Below are 15,661 nucleotides of genomic sequence, written 5' to 3' on the forward strand. Positions count from 1 at the left end.
CAAGAAGCAAAGAGCATAAACTATAAGAGACTGGATTTGTCTAAGTTAAAATTAATTCACCTCTGCCTCAAAGGGCACACCATGAAGAAACTGAAAAGACAAGCTACATGCTGGGAAAAGAAATCTGCAACACATCTAACAACAGATATTCTTTATCTACCCAAAACATATCATGAAAAAGATAACCCATCAAACAGAAAAATGGGCAAAAGATCTAAACAGTCACTTCATTGGGAAGAAAACCAGAACAGCCAAATAACTTAAGAAAACATGCTCCACCACATTAGTATTCAAGAAAATGAACTTTAAAATTACAATGATCTACCAATTCAGAGCCACCAATTGGCAAAAATTTTAAAGCCTGACAATATCAAGTTTTAACAAAGATCTGAAGTAATGGTTACAATTGATGCAACCATTTTGGAAAAGCAATTTGGCATTATCTAGTAAAGCTGAATGTATACATACCTCGTAACTCAGCAAGTTGTCCATACTCTAAGCAGAGGTGTCCAACCTGCAGCCCGCGGGCCGCTTGCAGCTCAGAAAGGCTGTGAATGCGGCCCAACACAAAAATCATAAATTCACTTAAAATGTTATGAGATATTTTTGTGTGATTATGTGTCACAATGTATTTAATATGTGGCTCAAGACAACTCTTGTTCTTCCAGTGTGGCCCAGAGACACCAAAAGGTTGGACACCCCTGCAAGAAACTTTTACCGTGTGCACCAGGAGTTGGGCACAATAATGTTCATGACAGGAATGTTACAGTCGCAAAAACACTATAATTAGCCCCAGTGTTCATTAACAAGGGAGTTGACAGGAAATGCTATGTGGCATGACATGTGAATGATCTACAGCTACGTGCAGCAGCATAGATGAATTTCATGAATATGATGGTGAGCAAAAAAGTCATAGGAGACTTCATACGTATCACTCACTTACATGAAGTTCAAATACGTGCAGACTAAATGACATTGTTTAGGGATACAAACATAGGTCGATAAAGCAAGCAAAGGGCACACACAAAATCTGAGATCATTTGATCACTTCTTAGGGGATCAACTAATTCACGTGAGTGATGGCTTCCGAGGAGAAAGAGGAAAAGGATTAGGATGGGTAGTAGGAATATTCTAGCTCTCAAACTGGTTTCGTGGATGGATTATATGGATATTTGTATTACGGTATTCCTTTCACAGTTTTATAAGTATTATTTTGTAATGGTTAAATATCTGTTAAAACAAAAATAGAGTGAAATACATAAGTTAAGGTTTATCTAGACATTGAAAACATTTTAAGGCAGCGATAACATTATATTTTTAAATTATTCATTGGGCCAACCTAGGAAACAGTACGTTTAACTATATGTAAATGAACTTACATATGCCCTTTCCTTTTTTCATCATGTTTTTTGTTTGTTTGTTTTATTAGTTATCTCTCTTACAGCACTCTAGCACTAAAGAGGAGAGACCACGGATACTTAGTATATGGCCTTCTGCCAAAATTATGACACAGATTTCAAAGTTAGGACCACATTCCCATCTGAATGGAAACTGGTACTTGAAGGTAAAGGCTAATTCTATTAAACCCAATCAAAAAGCTTAATTCCAGTTAATTTTTAGTCAGCTTTGGTCTGTGTATCATAAAGAGGACACAGGTAAGTGGGAGAAAATTGGAAAAGCCAAATTAAAATTAAATAAGGAGGTCAAGTTGTGTCTAGTTAAGTTACGGGGGCTAGGCCTTGATGGTAGTCACCATAGAGTTGGAGATGTAGCATAAAAGTAGGCTACAAAACCAAAGAGTGAATTCTGATAATGTGTCAAAATAAGCAAGCAAACTTTAAAGCTCAGAGTCAGAGGGCAAAGGAAAAGTTTGGGTGGCAAGGTAAAAGGGATCAAGAATTCTGGCAAGGGAATCGAGAACTAGTCAGAATTCAGCCAAAGATAAAGAGGAAGGCTCTGGAGCACTAGCAGCCTCTTGCTGCATAAAGCAGCATTATATCTATTGCCAAAGATAGAAACTGAGTTAAGAAAAGATGAACCTTGAAAATGGAGGATATTGGTGGCATTATTTTTATTACATACAGATATTTAGCTGTGATGCTTGTCCAGTGACAGCCAAGACTGACCATACAGAGACTTCTGGAATTAGAATGGCCCTTTAAATTTGTCCCGAGTTGGACTGAGATGGCCGGGCCTTTATATCTCTCCATCATTGGATGTGGGCCAACCTGGGAAGGAGCGTGACCTTGGACATGGCAGCTCTCTGCAGCTGAGGCTGTCCCTGAAGGGACTGACAGCTGAATGCCCTCTGTGAAAGCATTTCCAGCAGCTGGGACAAGTCCTTCCCTGCAGTGAGAATCTGACCGGTGCAGCACAATGTCCAAATATCATATACGTCCCTTCTGGAGTTACAATCTTGTCAAATTTTACTTTTTTGTAACCTAAGGACTTTATAAAATCTTTATGGTGAAGGAGTTCCTTTGATGTCACCACATTTGAATTATTTCACTAATCTTTTTATCTCATAACATTGAATTTATTAATTCAATAAATTCAGAAGTAACTTACAATGTTAATTTTTCTACAGATAACTGCCTTAAATTTAGATGGGCAACATCTCTTTGAAATCACAAACATAGAAAAGTTGGAAAATTTGAAATGGGCGTCCTTCAACAACAATAATCTCACTAAAATGGAGGGCTTGGACTCCTGTGTTAATTTGGAAGAGCTCACCTTGGATGGAAACTGCATCTCAAAGATAGAAGGTAAGGCGTTTGAGAAACTGAAAGTCTTAGAATATGAACGTCTCATTGAGAAGAGCAAAAAATGAATAACACTGAGGACACAATTTCAGCAGATGAATCTCCAGAGAAATTCCAGAGAAATCTCCAGAGAAATTCCAAAAAGGTTTGGAGCAGAGTATTCTCAACACGTATTGGTGGGGTCAGTGATCACCTGCTGAAATATAATGAGCCCAGCCAGTGGACTTGCACCTTCTCCACCTTGCCTCTCCCTTCTCTGCCAGTGTTTACCATCTATTACCAAACCTGCACACTATAAACTAGGCCATAATTAATATTTGTAGAGTTGAAAAATGAATGAATGAGTGAGGTGCTTTTTAAAAGGATAAAACAACCCAGTTCATTTTTCAAAATATGGGATTAAGGTTACATTTTGAAATTTGAAGACTTTAACAAAAATGAAAACTTTATTCACAAGGGACTGAAAGTCCAATGTACTATATAAACTTTTATGTGGATCCACCTGCAAGTACAATTAAACAGCTCTGCTAATGTCTGAGTGTGCACACACACACAAAAACACACAGAAACACACATACTTATCTGGGTATCAGACACTTCTGGATGTGCATTTTAGTAACAGGGTTGCCCTTGGCAGGACAGAAGATAAGAATCGGAATATGGCTGGAAAGGAGACTTAATTTACACTTTTAAATTGTTGGATTATTTTTAGCATGTGCGTATACTACCTTTTACATAAAATAGAAAATTATATTTCAAAAAATTACATATGCAAAAACAAATATTAGACGTCTTTTAAAACAACATGTATAACATTAGTTACACTTTATTTTAATGGTTGTTAACAATATATTTCTTAAAGTTCCTTGAGCATAAGGATCCCTTAGGATCCCTTAGGAATCCCTACGGATTCCCAGGCCTCTCCATAGATTCCAGTTGAGTGAACCTGAGGGTAGCTCAGACATTGGTATAGAGAACCATCACTAGTCTTCCATTCCTGTACAATAGGGGTGTTAGCTTTGCTTTATGTATACAATTGAGAATGCCATTTCCTTTTTATTTCCTTCCATAATCCCACTGAAGGGAAGAATCCTCCAACCAATCCTACCCACCTTCCTTATACCCACTTTTCAGAGAAGATCGCTACCCCCTAGACTTCAACAGATACTGCTCTTCTGTTTTTCAGACATAGATAGGTTTAATATCCATTTAAGAAGTTCTGCTTTGATAGTTTTATCGTAACATGCCGTAGGTGGATTTACTTTTAGCATTGCATAGTCCTATAATAGAAGATGGTGTGAAAGGGGAGTGAATAAAATTTATTGAGGACCAATTATTTGCCAAAAGCCATAACTGATGCTTTTCAGATGCCATTCCATTTAATTCTATAACCCCTTACATGTAGATTTCAGTATGTCCATTTTATGGATGAGGAAAATGAAGCTCAGAGATTACATCATTTTACACACTTACCTATGGTCCCAAACCCAGTAGTGATACATTTAAAACCAACTCTTACTACAAAGTTCTTACCTTTCAACTTCACCTTCTCACCTACAGTTACAAAGTGCCTACACCAGGTAATGTACACAGGAGTTAGATTGTGGTGATAGGTGGTATTTTTCAAAGTTCTGTCTTAGAGTACTTTTGATTCACAGACCAGCACTCATCCACTGAGCCACACCGGTCAGGGCTCTGTCTTAGAGTACTTTTAATCATACACAGGTACACTTAGCCTAATTGGTTCTTTCTAATACAAATGATGCCATAGTGAGGAATACTTTCCAGACTATTATACTCCAGTTCCTTTCCCTTGTTTGAAAATGGGGGCTGGTGATTATATTTAGCTTTGTGTAAAACTTTGTGTGACTGTGATGGTGAAAATCTTAATGGTATCTCCTAAAGGTTATTTGAAAGCACAATGTAGTATTTCCTACATAATACCTTCCCTTAACACCTATTAAGAATGAAATCTACTTAGAAATCCAAAGTTGAAATTTAACATATTAGATGGGAGTTTACACACACTGTATCCTTGAATAAAAGGAAAAACAATGATGGTTAATATATATTATAGAATCTGTTAAGCCACTTGATATAGGAAAAGAGAAATAGTAAAATGATCACAGTTATTTTTTTTTAATTAACCTTTCAGTGCTGTCTAAATCTTTTCTTGAATTTGCTTATTTTTCTAGGCATTTCCAACCTAACTAAATTAACCCGCCTCAGCATAAATAACAATCTTCTCACCGGTTTGGAAAAGCATACTTTTGATAACATGCTTCATCTTCACTCCCTTTCTCTTGAGAACAACAGAATCACTTCATTGAGTGGTTTACAAAAAGCTGTCACTCTAATTGAATTATACATAAGCAATAATTATGTTGCTCTCAATCAGGAGATCTACAATTTAAAGGTGACTAAACTGGGGTAATGTTTTTGCTTTTAAAAATATTGTTTCTTCATATAATAAAAGTAATGAATGTTTGCTGTACAGGATTTTGAAAATATAGAAAAATATAAAGAAGAAAATAAAAAGCCAGAATAATAAGATTTATTTAAATGTATTTGCATTCGATCTATATATACATCCAAACAATTGTCCCCAGGGTGACAACCTCCATGGGTAAATTTTTTTTATTACTCAAATAAAATAATCCAAACCCCATTCCTCCTAACTAGTGCCTCCCTTGGTATTTCTAAGGATTCCCCAAGCTGGATGGAGAGTAAGATTCTTTAACATTTTCTGTTCTCAAAGCAATTCTTGGTAGGCAGAACTTACCTACTTGTTCTTACTGGTGGCTCCATCTTTCTGGTCAACTTTGACCAGCTTTGCTCTGTTTAATTTTCCCTAAGAAACCGCTAACTCAAACTACCGTATAACAATCTTTACTTGAATGAAATGGAAGTTCACTAAAGCATAGAATAAGAACTCACTTCAAATGTAATGTGTGACTTCATCATTTCTAAAGTTCGATGGCCATTTTCTACCACTGGAACTCTCACCATGACGCCATTTCTTTTGCTTGTAACATATTTCTTGGACTTTATCTCCTAGCGAAAATGTAGGTCCACTTCCCATCTTTCCTTAAGTTCAGCTTTCTCTCTATCCTACTCCAATAAACTAGTTCTAAAGATGCAGAGGCAACCTATTCAACAATAACAGCAACAAAATAAACCATTTCACATTATGATGCAGAATAGTCGTATTCCTTCTTATCTTAACCTCTCCCAGCCACATCTACTCAGCACCCTTCCTTCACGACAGGGGCACACCAAAATGTCTTGTCTGATAAGAAAGCATTTTCCCTTAAGCTGAATTCTACACTCAGAAGGTAGGAGCACTTCAGTTTTATCCCTCATCAGAGGGAGTATTTTGCATTCTTGTTATAACTGTATTCACATACTATTTAATAGCCCTTATTGCATAAACAAAGTATATTGTTTTAAACTTGGCTAAATTCCCTCCAAGTCTTTACTAGGACAGATGACACATTTAGCACCAGCATATAACACAGACCACTGAAACACTGTACAAAAATTAGAGCTTAATTGTCTGAAAGGTTAACACTTGCACTAAAAAGTACACTTAAAGGCACTCAACTCACTATGAAATTTCAGGGTAATTCAAATATTAAAATTCAAGGATGGTTAAACTCTTAAGGGGAAAATTTGCTATATATATATATATATATCCACATATATATATATACACATATGTATATTGCTTTAAATGTATGTATTTTTGTTACCCAGGGTTTATGCAACTTGGTCACTCTAAACATATATGGAAATATTATTGTATGGAATCAGGAAAACTACCGGTTGTTTGTAATATTCCACCTTCCAGTACTGAAAGCTTTGGATGGAGTCTCAATTGTAAGTTGTTTTATGACTCAGCATTTGGTTCATACGCAATACATGCCATTCACATAGCCATAGGCCATAATTATTTTTAACATTGCTTTATTACTGATATGATACCCAAACTTTCTATGCTTATTAATATCTAGTTGTCCAAAGCACATTTTAGACCTGACCTGGCCAGTGCGACTGAGTTGTTTAGGCATCATCCCACAAACCGAAAAGTCACAGGTTCAACTCCTGGTCAGGGCACACACCTGGGTTGCAGGTCCCCAGTCAGGCATGTACAGGAGGCAGCCAATCAATGTTTCCCTCTCACAGCAATGTTTCTCTCCCTCTCCCTCTCCCTCCCTTCCTCTCTCTCTAAAATCAAAAATAAAAATAAAATTTAAATAAAAAATTTTGATCTGGCCACTTCTTTTTTTATAAGTTGTTTTTTATTTTTATTTTTAATTTTTAAAAAATTTTTTAAAAATTTTTATTCAGTTACAATTGAATTAGTGCGTGCAAATGTAGGCAGCATCTTCTCTCCCCTGGCACCATAAATTAGATGATATAATTGTAATTGTAACTGGCCGCTTCTTAATCATCTAATTTGAGGTGCCAGGGGAGAGAAGATGCTGCCCACATTTGCACCCACTGATTCAATGGCTAAAAAGTCAAAAGCACACTTTCATGGGACAGGATAGAAAAAAACTGCTCTGGAGCTCTATCATCCTCTTGGGCCCCCAAATAGCTTCTTATTTCCTGAAAAAATACAGTTGTTATATTTAAGAAAAATGTATTTGAGCCAACAATTGATATGTCGATATTACAAGTTGTAAAGAAAAATAACATAGAACATGTGACTAAACATGAAATCGATATTTGGAAACTTGGATTCTACAACAACTAAGTTCATTCAGGGCTCCTGACTTCCATGTGACAGGGTGAGTACATGACAAATATGTGAAGAATAAAAAGGTTCCCTATGTAATGCTGCCTAGCTCCTGTCTAACAATAAAATTCATCAAATCTTCTAGAAAATTGATAGTTCATGGTTATTTGGGACTCTGAGGTGCTCTGAGAAGATTACTAATAATTCTAGCCTTTTGGGGGGCAATCTCCTCAAAATGAAGAATCAGAAATAGTCTCCCCCAACACAAACAATTTCTCTAGAATCTTGTCTACTGGGTTTTATTTAGGTGTGGGCTCTCATGGAAGGGGGTTTTAAGAAGAGACTCATGAAACCTGTGTTGCATTAGCTCTAATGGTGTTGGTCAGGTCTTCTCCTTCTTATCTCTCTGGGCCCTCACTGAAGGACCACAGGGAAAGTGCTTTTAGAAATAAGTGAGGAAAACATTTTTTCCTCTAAGGGAAATTATGCCCTGCTCACTGACAATTAATGTCACTTAACTATTTTCCTTTCACTTGGACTACCTAAAGGCTCAGGGCCAAATTTATGGTTCAGTAACAGAAAACCCTGTAGGATTTATGATCTATCTGCCCCTCTCCCTGGTTTTAATCTACTCTAACTTAGATAATTCTCGGTCCTGATCTTCACTATTTATTATTTTTATTTTACTGATGGATTATGTGTGTTTCCTGTAAGCTGACACAAATTCTTTGTGGAATGAGGTAGAGTATAAATACATGAATTAATAATAGAACATGAGGACTAGACTGAATAATTTACACATTAATTGAGACATAATGGGAAGACATTAAAGATTGAGTAGGGGGATAACATTCAAAACTATGTATTAGGAAATTTAATCTAACAGCAGTGTTTACAGTAATAGATGAAAGACCAATATGAGGCTATTAGAACAGTCTACACGTGAGGTAAGGAGAACCTGAACCAAGGGGAATTGATTTTAAAATGGAGAGCTGAAAGGCATAAGAAATACTGGGGAGACCTGACAGAACGCAGCAGCCAATTAGATTTGAAGGGTAGGGACAGGGAAGAATAAAGTAAGTCTACAAGGTTTGAGTCTATGCCAGTAAGATATATCATAACAGAAATATGAACACAAGGAAAGCAGTTTTCAGAAATGAGATGATTAGTGTTGAACACACTAAGTTTCATATCATTGTGGATCATCTGTCCAAAGATGCCAAGCAGACAGTTGAAGAATATGGAAAATTAGTTTACATTTTTTTAGATTTGGAAGTAATTTGAAAAAAGTTGATAGTTATAACTAAGAGCACCCATAAGATTGTCTAAGGTAAGAGAGTAGAGAAAGTAAAGAGATCCAAGTGAGGCTTTAAAACTTCCATTTAGGAAACTTAAGGAGGAAAAGAAGTCACAAAAAGTAGGTGCAGAGGGAGATAGAAGAGTAAAATAACTGTACAATTTTAAGATATAAGTGGACATGACTTTAGAAATGACATAATCCAGGCCTAGCTGGTGTGGCATAGTGGATTGAGTGCCAGCCTGTGAAACAAAGGGTCACTGGATCGATTCCCAGTCATGGCACATGCCTGGGTTGCAGGCCAGGTCCCCAGTTAGGGGATGTGCAAGTGGGAACCACTCATTGATATCTCTCTCCCTCTCTTTCTACTTCAATTCTTCTCTCTAAAAATAAATAAAGAAAATCTTTAAAAAAATGACATAGTCCAAATCCTTTATTTTATAGATGAGCCCAAAGAACTCCAGAGAATTTATATGCCTTATTCCAAAGGACATGAACCTTTAATGGTAAAGCCTGGACAGTTGAGCCTATTTCTATCCAGGGTTCTTTGGACATATAATCACATTGCTTTCTCTGGAGTGAAGTGGAAACCAAGGGAGGACACAGACTCTTTCTACATACCTGTATTTTTTAAACATTATTTTTACAAGAAAAGTACAGAAAAAGATTGCTAGTCTTTGATTTATAAAAACACTAATCAAATGTTATTTTTATGATTATGAAAGATGCAAAAGCAATACTATTCCTAAACCTGAATTAATGGGTCTTTTTATTATTTTTTAAATTAATTTATTTATTTTTGTTCAGTTACAATTGTCTGCATTTTCTCCCCATCCCTCCACCCCACCCCAGCCAAACCCACCTCCCTTCCCCACTTCTACCCTCCCCCTTGATTTTGTCCTTGTGTCCTTTATAGTAGCTCCTATAGACTCCTCCCCTCCCCACTATCCCCTCCCCACTCCCCTCTCTACACAGCAGAGAGAAAGAAGGATCTTATACCCTTTGCAATGGCATGGATGGAACTGGAGAGCATTATGCTAAGTGAAATAAGCCAGGCTGTGAGGGACAAATACCATATGATCTCACCTTTAACTGGAACATAATCAACAAAAGAAAAAAGCAAACAAAATATAACCAGAGACATTGAAACTGAATTAATGTTTTTTAAACTTATTTTGAGATTGTTCATTGAGGGTTCAACCAGAAACACATAACTAGTAGGAGATGTGTGTGTGTGTATATGTATATTAAGAGATCATTACAAGGAGTACCTAACAATCGTGGAGGCTGCCTAAGCAAGTCTGAAATCTAATCAGCAAACCATCAACAAGAAAAGCTTATGGGCAACTCATAGTCATGGACCAAAGCTGCTGTCTGTAGGTGAATTTTTTCTGTCTTTCAGGAAAGCCTCAGCTCTGCTTTAAAGTCCTTTCAGTTGCTTGAATCAGGCTCACCCAGTTTATCCAAGATAATCTCCTTATTGATAGTCAAAGGGGGAAAAATTGGGACAACTGTAATACCATAATCAATAAAATATAATTAAAATATTTTTAAAATTTTAAAAATAAATACAAAAAAAAAAGAAAGTCAACAAATTAGGAACTTTGACTTGCAAAATACCATCACAGCAAAATACCTACAAAACACCTTTACATTAACGTTTGGCAGAACACTGGAGACTGTAGCTTCACTTTGTAGCTCTGTTGTTTGGTGCATACACCGTCTGGATTGTCACGTCTTCTCTGCAGATTGACCGTCTCATCAGTATGTAATGCTTCTCTCTGTCCCTGATAACTATCTTTGCATCGAAGTCTATTTTATCAGATATTAATATAGCCACTCCTGTTTTCTTTTGATTAATGTTTGTGTGATATATCTATTGCCATCCTTCTACTTCCAACCTTCACATAGCATTATATTTGATATGTGTTTCTTGTTGACATCATACAATTGGGTCACGTTCTTTTCTCCACTGCCAATTTTTATCTTTAAAATGATGAGTGTAGACCATTTCCATTTCGGGTAATTATTCACGTGAGTGCTGTAGTCTGCCATTTTATTTTTTGTTTTCTGTTCATTTCCTTAATTTATTTCTTCTTTTTTCTTTTTTGGAAAAAATAAAGCTTCTAGAGAGCTACTTGGACATTTTACAAAATTTTATTTTGTTTTTTGTTTTACCTATATATATATGTTTTACTGGTTGCTCTAGGCATTACATTTCATATACTCATATGTAACATTATAGTCTACTAGTGTAGACATTTTTTACCAATTTGAGTGAAGTATTAGAAACTTTACTTGCTTTTAAGTTTATTTCTCCTCTCTTATTGCCATCAATATTTCCTTATTGCCTTATATATATATTGAGAACCACATCAGGCAATATGCTTTGTTACTTCAACTGATTAAATATAATTTAGAAAATTCAAGAGTGAAAGGAAAGTTTGTTGTTTTTACATCTTCCCAGGATGCTTTCTTCTTTCCTAGTATTCCAAGAGCCCTCCTTTTTTTCTCTCTCTCTCTCTTGTATTAAGAACTTCCATTAGCCATTCTTTTAGGGAAGATCTGCTGTCAGCAAATTTGCTTAGTCTCCTTCATCTAACAATGTCTTAATTTCCTCTTCATTTCTGAATAATATTTCTCTGAATATAGATAGGATTTTGGGCTGACAATTCTTTTGAAACAGAAGAATGTGACATAACATTCTCTGAATGATAACTACAACCTTCTCTGGTTTCCATGTTTTCTGATGAGAAAGCTGTTATAATTCATACTGTTTTCCTTTTATAGGTAAGATTCATTTCTCTCTCACTACTTTCTAGATGTTTTATCTTTAGTTTTCAGAAATTTCATTATGATTATATGTCTTGACATGGATTTGGGGTGGGGTTCCTCTTTTGGGGTTTGCTCAGATTCTTGAATGTGTAGATTTATGCTTTTTCCTAATTTGGAGACATTTCAGCCATTATTTCTTCCAATACTTTTTCAACCCCACTCGATTTCTCCTCCCATTCGAGGAATCCAACGTTACCAATGTTAAATCTTTTGTTACGGTCCCATATGTTCAGAATGTGTTCTATCTTGGTAAGGTGAGGTTCATTTGTTTTAAAGTCTGTTTTCTTGTTTATGCTCATGTTGGGTAATTTCTATTTTTATATTTAAGTTTACTGATTCTTTCCTCTGTCTATTTGGCTGTTAAGCCCATCTATTGTGTTTATTTGGTTATAGTATTTTTCAATTCTAAAATTTCCATTTGATATTTCTTTACATCTTTTATTTTTTGCTGACTCTTTTTATTTCTTCGCTGAGAATTTCTATTTATTCATTTGGTTTAAGCATGTTCATAATTGCTCGTTAAAACATTTTTAGATGGCTGCTTTGAAATCCTTGTCAGATAATTATAACATTGTCATTTCAATGTTGCTGTTTGTTGATTGTCTTTTCACATTCAAGTTGAGATTTTCCTGATTCTTGGTATTTTAAATTTTTTCTATTATATTCCAGACATCTTGGGTATTACATTAGAGACTGTGGATCTTATTTAAATCTATTTCAGCAAACCTCCCATGACACTGCACCAGTGAGGAGATGGGGCACCACTGTGTTGCTGTCAGGTGGGAAGTAGAGGTCTAGGTTCCCCTACTTGGCCTCTGTTAACAACCTGGAGGTGTGTGCTCCAACTGCCAGGCTAGGGTAGCAGCTCACACTCCCCATAGATTTCCACTGACTCATTCTGACTGGGAAAGGCAGAAGTGCCTTGTTAATTCTCCACAGCCATATCATTATTACTGGGTGGAAGTGGAACAGGTTCCCCATGTGGTCTCTAGTATGTTTGGATGCATCACTGTTGGGAGAGGATGAAGGTCCAGGCTCCTTGTTCAGTACCGGGATGATGGAGGGGTTGCTGGGCAAGAGTTGAAATCTATGCTCCCATTCTTCTTGGTGCCACACTTTATTTCATGGTGTTTGGTGGAGTAAACCCACTATTGTCTAAAAATTTTCTGATTAATCGGCTTCCCCTTTCCTCATCTTTTGACCACAAAGAGCAGACTTTTTGTGGATATTTTTCTCTTGTTGGTATTTTTGGATTTCTGGCTTCTCCAGCACCTAGTTCAGCATATATGGGACAAAAAGAAAAGCCAAGCCCAAAGGAAAAATTCTCTTCTGTGTATTTCCTTTACTCTTACACTACTATCACACTCATAACACTTCTGACACCAAATGTGCAGGTTTTTCATATATCAAGCAATTCTCCAAAACCAGTTGAGTGCCCTAGGATTCAACTGAATTCTAACAGTATCTACCTGGATATAGCATCATATCCCACGGGCTAAGGGCTCGCTACCACAATACTGCCTCACCCCCACTTCAGACACCTATTATAAGTTGTCAATTGTGCTTCTGACTAACTCGCTATAAATAGAAAGTTCACCTGCTTAGGTTTAAATAATTTGCTAGAGCAGTTCATAGAACTCAGGAAAACATTTACTTGCTAGATTACTGGCTTATTTTGAAAGGGTGAAATCAGGAATAGCCTGATAGAAGAGACACATAGGGCAAGGTATAGGAAGGGGATGAAGCTTCCATGCTGTCTCTGAGCACACGACTCTCCGAGCACTTCCACGCATTCACTAACCCAGAAGCTCTCAGAACCCCCTCCTTTTGGGTTTTTATGGAGCTTTTGGGTTTTTTGGGGTTTCATTGTGTAGATATGCTTGATTAAATCATTGGCCATTGATGACCGATTCAACGTCTAGCCCTCTCCCCTCCCTAGAAGTCAGGAGGTAGGACTAAAAATTCTAACCTTCTAATTGTGGTTGGTTCCCCTGGCAACCAGCCCCCATCCTTAGGGACTTTCCAAAAGTCACCTCATTAACGTAAACTCAGGTATAGCTGAAAAAAGCTTCTTATAAATAACAAGATACTTCTTTTACCTTTATGGCTCTGGAGCTATTTCAGAAACCTATGATAAAAGACCAAATATGATAACAAAAGATGCCCTTATGGCTCTTGTATAGGAAATTATAAAGATTTTAGGAGGTCTGTGCCAGGAACAGTGGATGAATACTAAATATATATATATTTCTTATTATAAATCACAGTCTGACAGTCTACCCCTAAAAGATCTGTCTTTGAACATAGATCACAGCAAAATGATAATAAACTTCAAAAGATACTAGTATTGTTACTACAATTCCATTATCATTATCTAGTCCATAATCATATGAAAATGTCTCCTAGGCTGAAACCAATCAGATTTGCAGGCTTCCACTGGAGACCTTGCCAGTTTTCCTTAGAGAAGTGATCATGGAAAACATAGCTTCTACCTTTCATACATCTGGTGTAATTGAGCCAAGAGACAATATCATCTCTTGCTCAGAGCCTCTTTGAGGTATTAATATAATATTGAATTTTTCTCATTATATAACTTATTTATTAATTTCTTTACTTATAACTACTATTTATCCTTTCTATTCAGTCAAACTTTTCCACCTTTGGAAGGGAAGGGAAGTTCGGCTACTGTGCTGGTATAGAGCAGACAGCCATACTAGTCTAGCAAGTACCTCCCCATCAGTCCACTCCTGTTCATATAAGGTTGTATAGGCCCAGAACCAGTGGGGCTATTTTTGCCACCAGGTAATATAGCTATATTCACTGTTGACCCCAATTTTGCCAGATGTGATAAAGACAAAACCCACCCTCATCAGGCCCTTAGGAATTTGGACATAAGGTTGAAAAACATAGTTATAGTTTCATTGCTTAGAAATCATCCTCCCAGCACTTGTTGCAGCTGTGGTCCCGTGACCACAGCGTCAGGTAGGGAAAAAAAGTTGAGGTGATGGGTGGGAAGAAGAAAAATAAGTAAAGTGATTATACCAACATTATCATCCTTTCTTAGCTAGAATTGCATAGTCATACCAGCCAGCATCCTTCTCCAAACCCACTTCCCCATACCCACCAGAAAAACAGAAAAATCTATCTAGTGAGGACATACCTTCAGCCCCACTCATGTTCACATTGAGTGTGAACACTCATGAAGGTGTGTAAGCCGGCCTTTCGTGCTTTTATCTCCCTCTGCTTTGGACAACCAGTGTTTTAATTGCCCATTCTAATTCTCTATCAAATATCTTTCTACCCATCATTGGATATTATTATGGGCTGTCAAGTGTGTTCCTTGGTCTGATGGAATAACAGTCAGCTGCCCAAATTGCTGCAATACCTTCTATTCCAGTTCTTTTACAGCTCCCTGAACATTTGCTTTTACCACTGGGTAAGGAAAACCCAATGCACAGTCAGTATTTATTCCTGCCAAGACCCATCTGTGGCCCCTTAGGGCTACCAGCCTCAGTCTGACTTGCCAGCTATGTTCAGGGCCTTCCCCCCAGGGGAAATCTGCCACTTGGTCATCTGTAGTCTCTCTTTTGCTGGCAGACAGAACAGTATTATTGGCATTTTGTGTCTCAGAGGGTACAAGAAGAATATGTCTAGATTCAGCTGATCTCTGCATTGCCATAGACCCTCAATGTCCACCTTGTCAATTCCAATCACCTTCCAAACCTAGCAGGGAGTTGTGATAGGCATCAAAAGGACCTGCTTTAACGTACCCCTCAAATTTCCATAGAGCAATGGTCCATGTGGGCAGCTCTTTAATAAGCCAGATTTCCACTGCCCTCCTGCCTGACTGTCCACATGCCCAGGCCAGGACATTAGATGAAGACCAAATATATATATATTTCATACTATAAATAAAATAACATACCAGGGAACTCACCATAATGTCATTCTTCAGGTCCCAAGGTCCCTGGCTGGTCTGTCATCTTCTCTGTACCTTTCAGTCTCCTTATGTTTGTTTTATATATA

General features: G+C 37.0%; 1 protein-coding gene across 1 annotated transcript in view; it reads left to right on the top strand.

Moving 5' to 3' along the window:
- The window catches only part of LRRC9 (leucine rich repeat containing 9), a 97,064-nt gene that overhangs the window by 52,486 nt on the left and 28,917 nt on the right, over positions 1 to 15,661 (top strand). Inside the window, exons 21-24 of the mRNA XM_053928858.2 lie at positions 1,430 to 1,564; positions 2,588 to 2,765; positions 4,958 to 5,178; positions 6,519 to 6,641. Of these exons, the coding sequence (XP_053784833.1) occupies positions 1,430 to 1,564; positions 2,588 to 2,765; positions 4,958 to 5,178; positions 6,519 to 6,641 (657 nt within the window). The remainder of the gene's footprint in view (positions 1 to 1,429; positions 1,565 to 2,587; positions 2,766 to 4,957; positions 5,179 to 6,518; positions 6,642 to 15,661) is intronic.

The sequence above is a fragment of the Desmodus rotundus genome, chromosome 7 (assembly GCF_022682495.2).
Source record: "Desmodus rotundus isolate HL8 chromosome 7, HLdesRot8A.1, whole genome shotgun sequence".
Taxonomy (NCBI): Eukaryota; Metazoa; Chordata; class Mammalia; order Chiroptera; family Phyllostomidae; genus Desmodus; species Desmodus rotundus.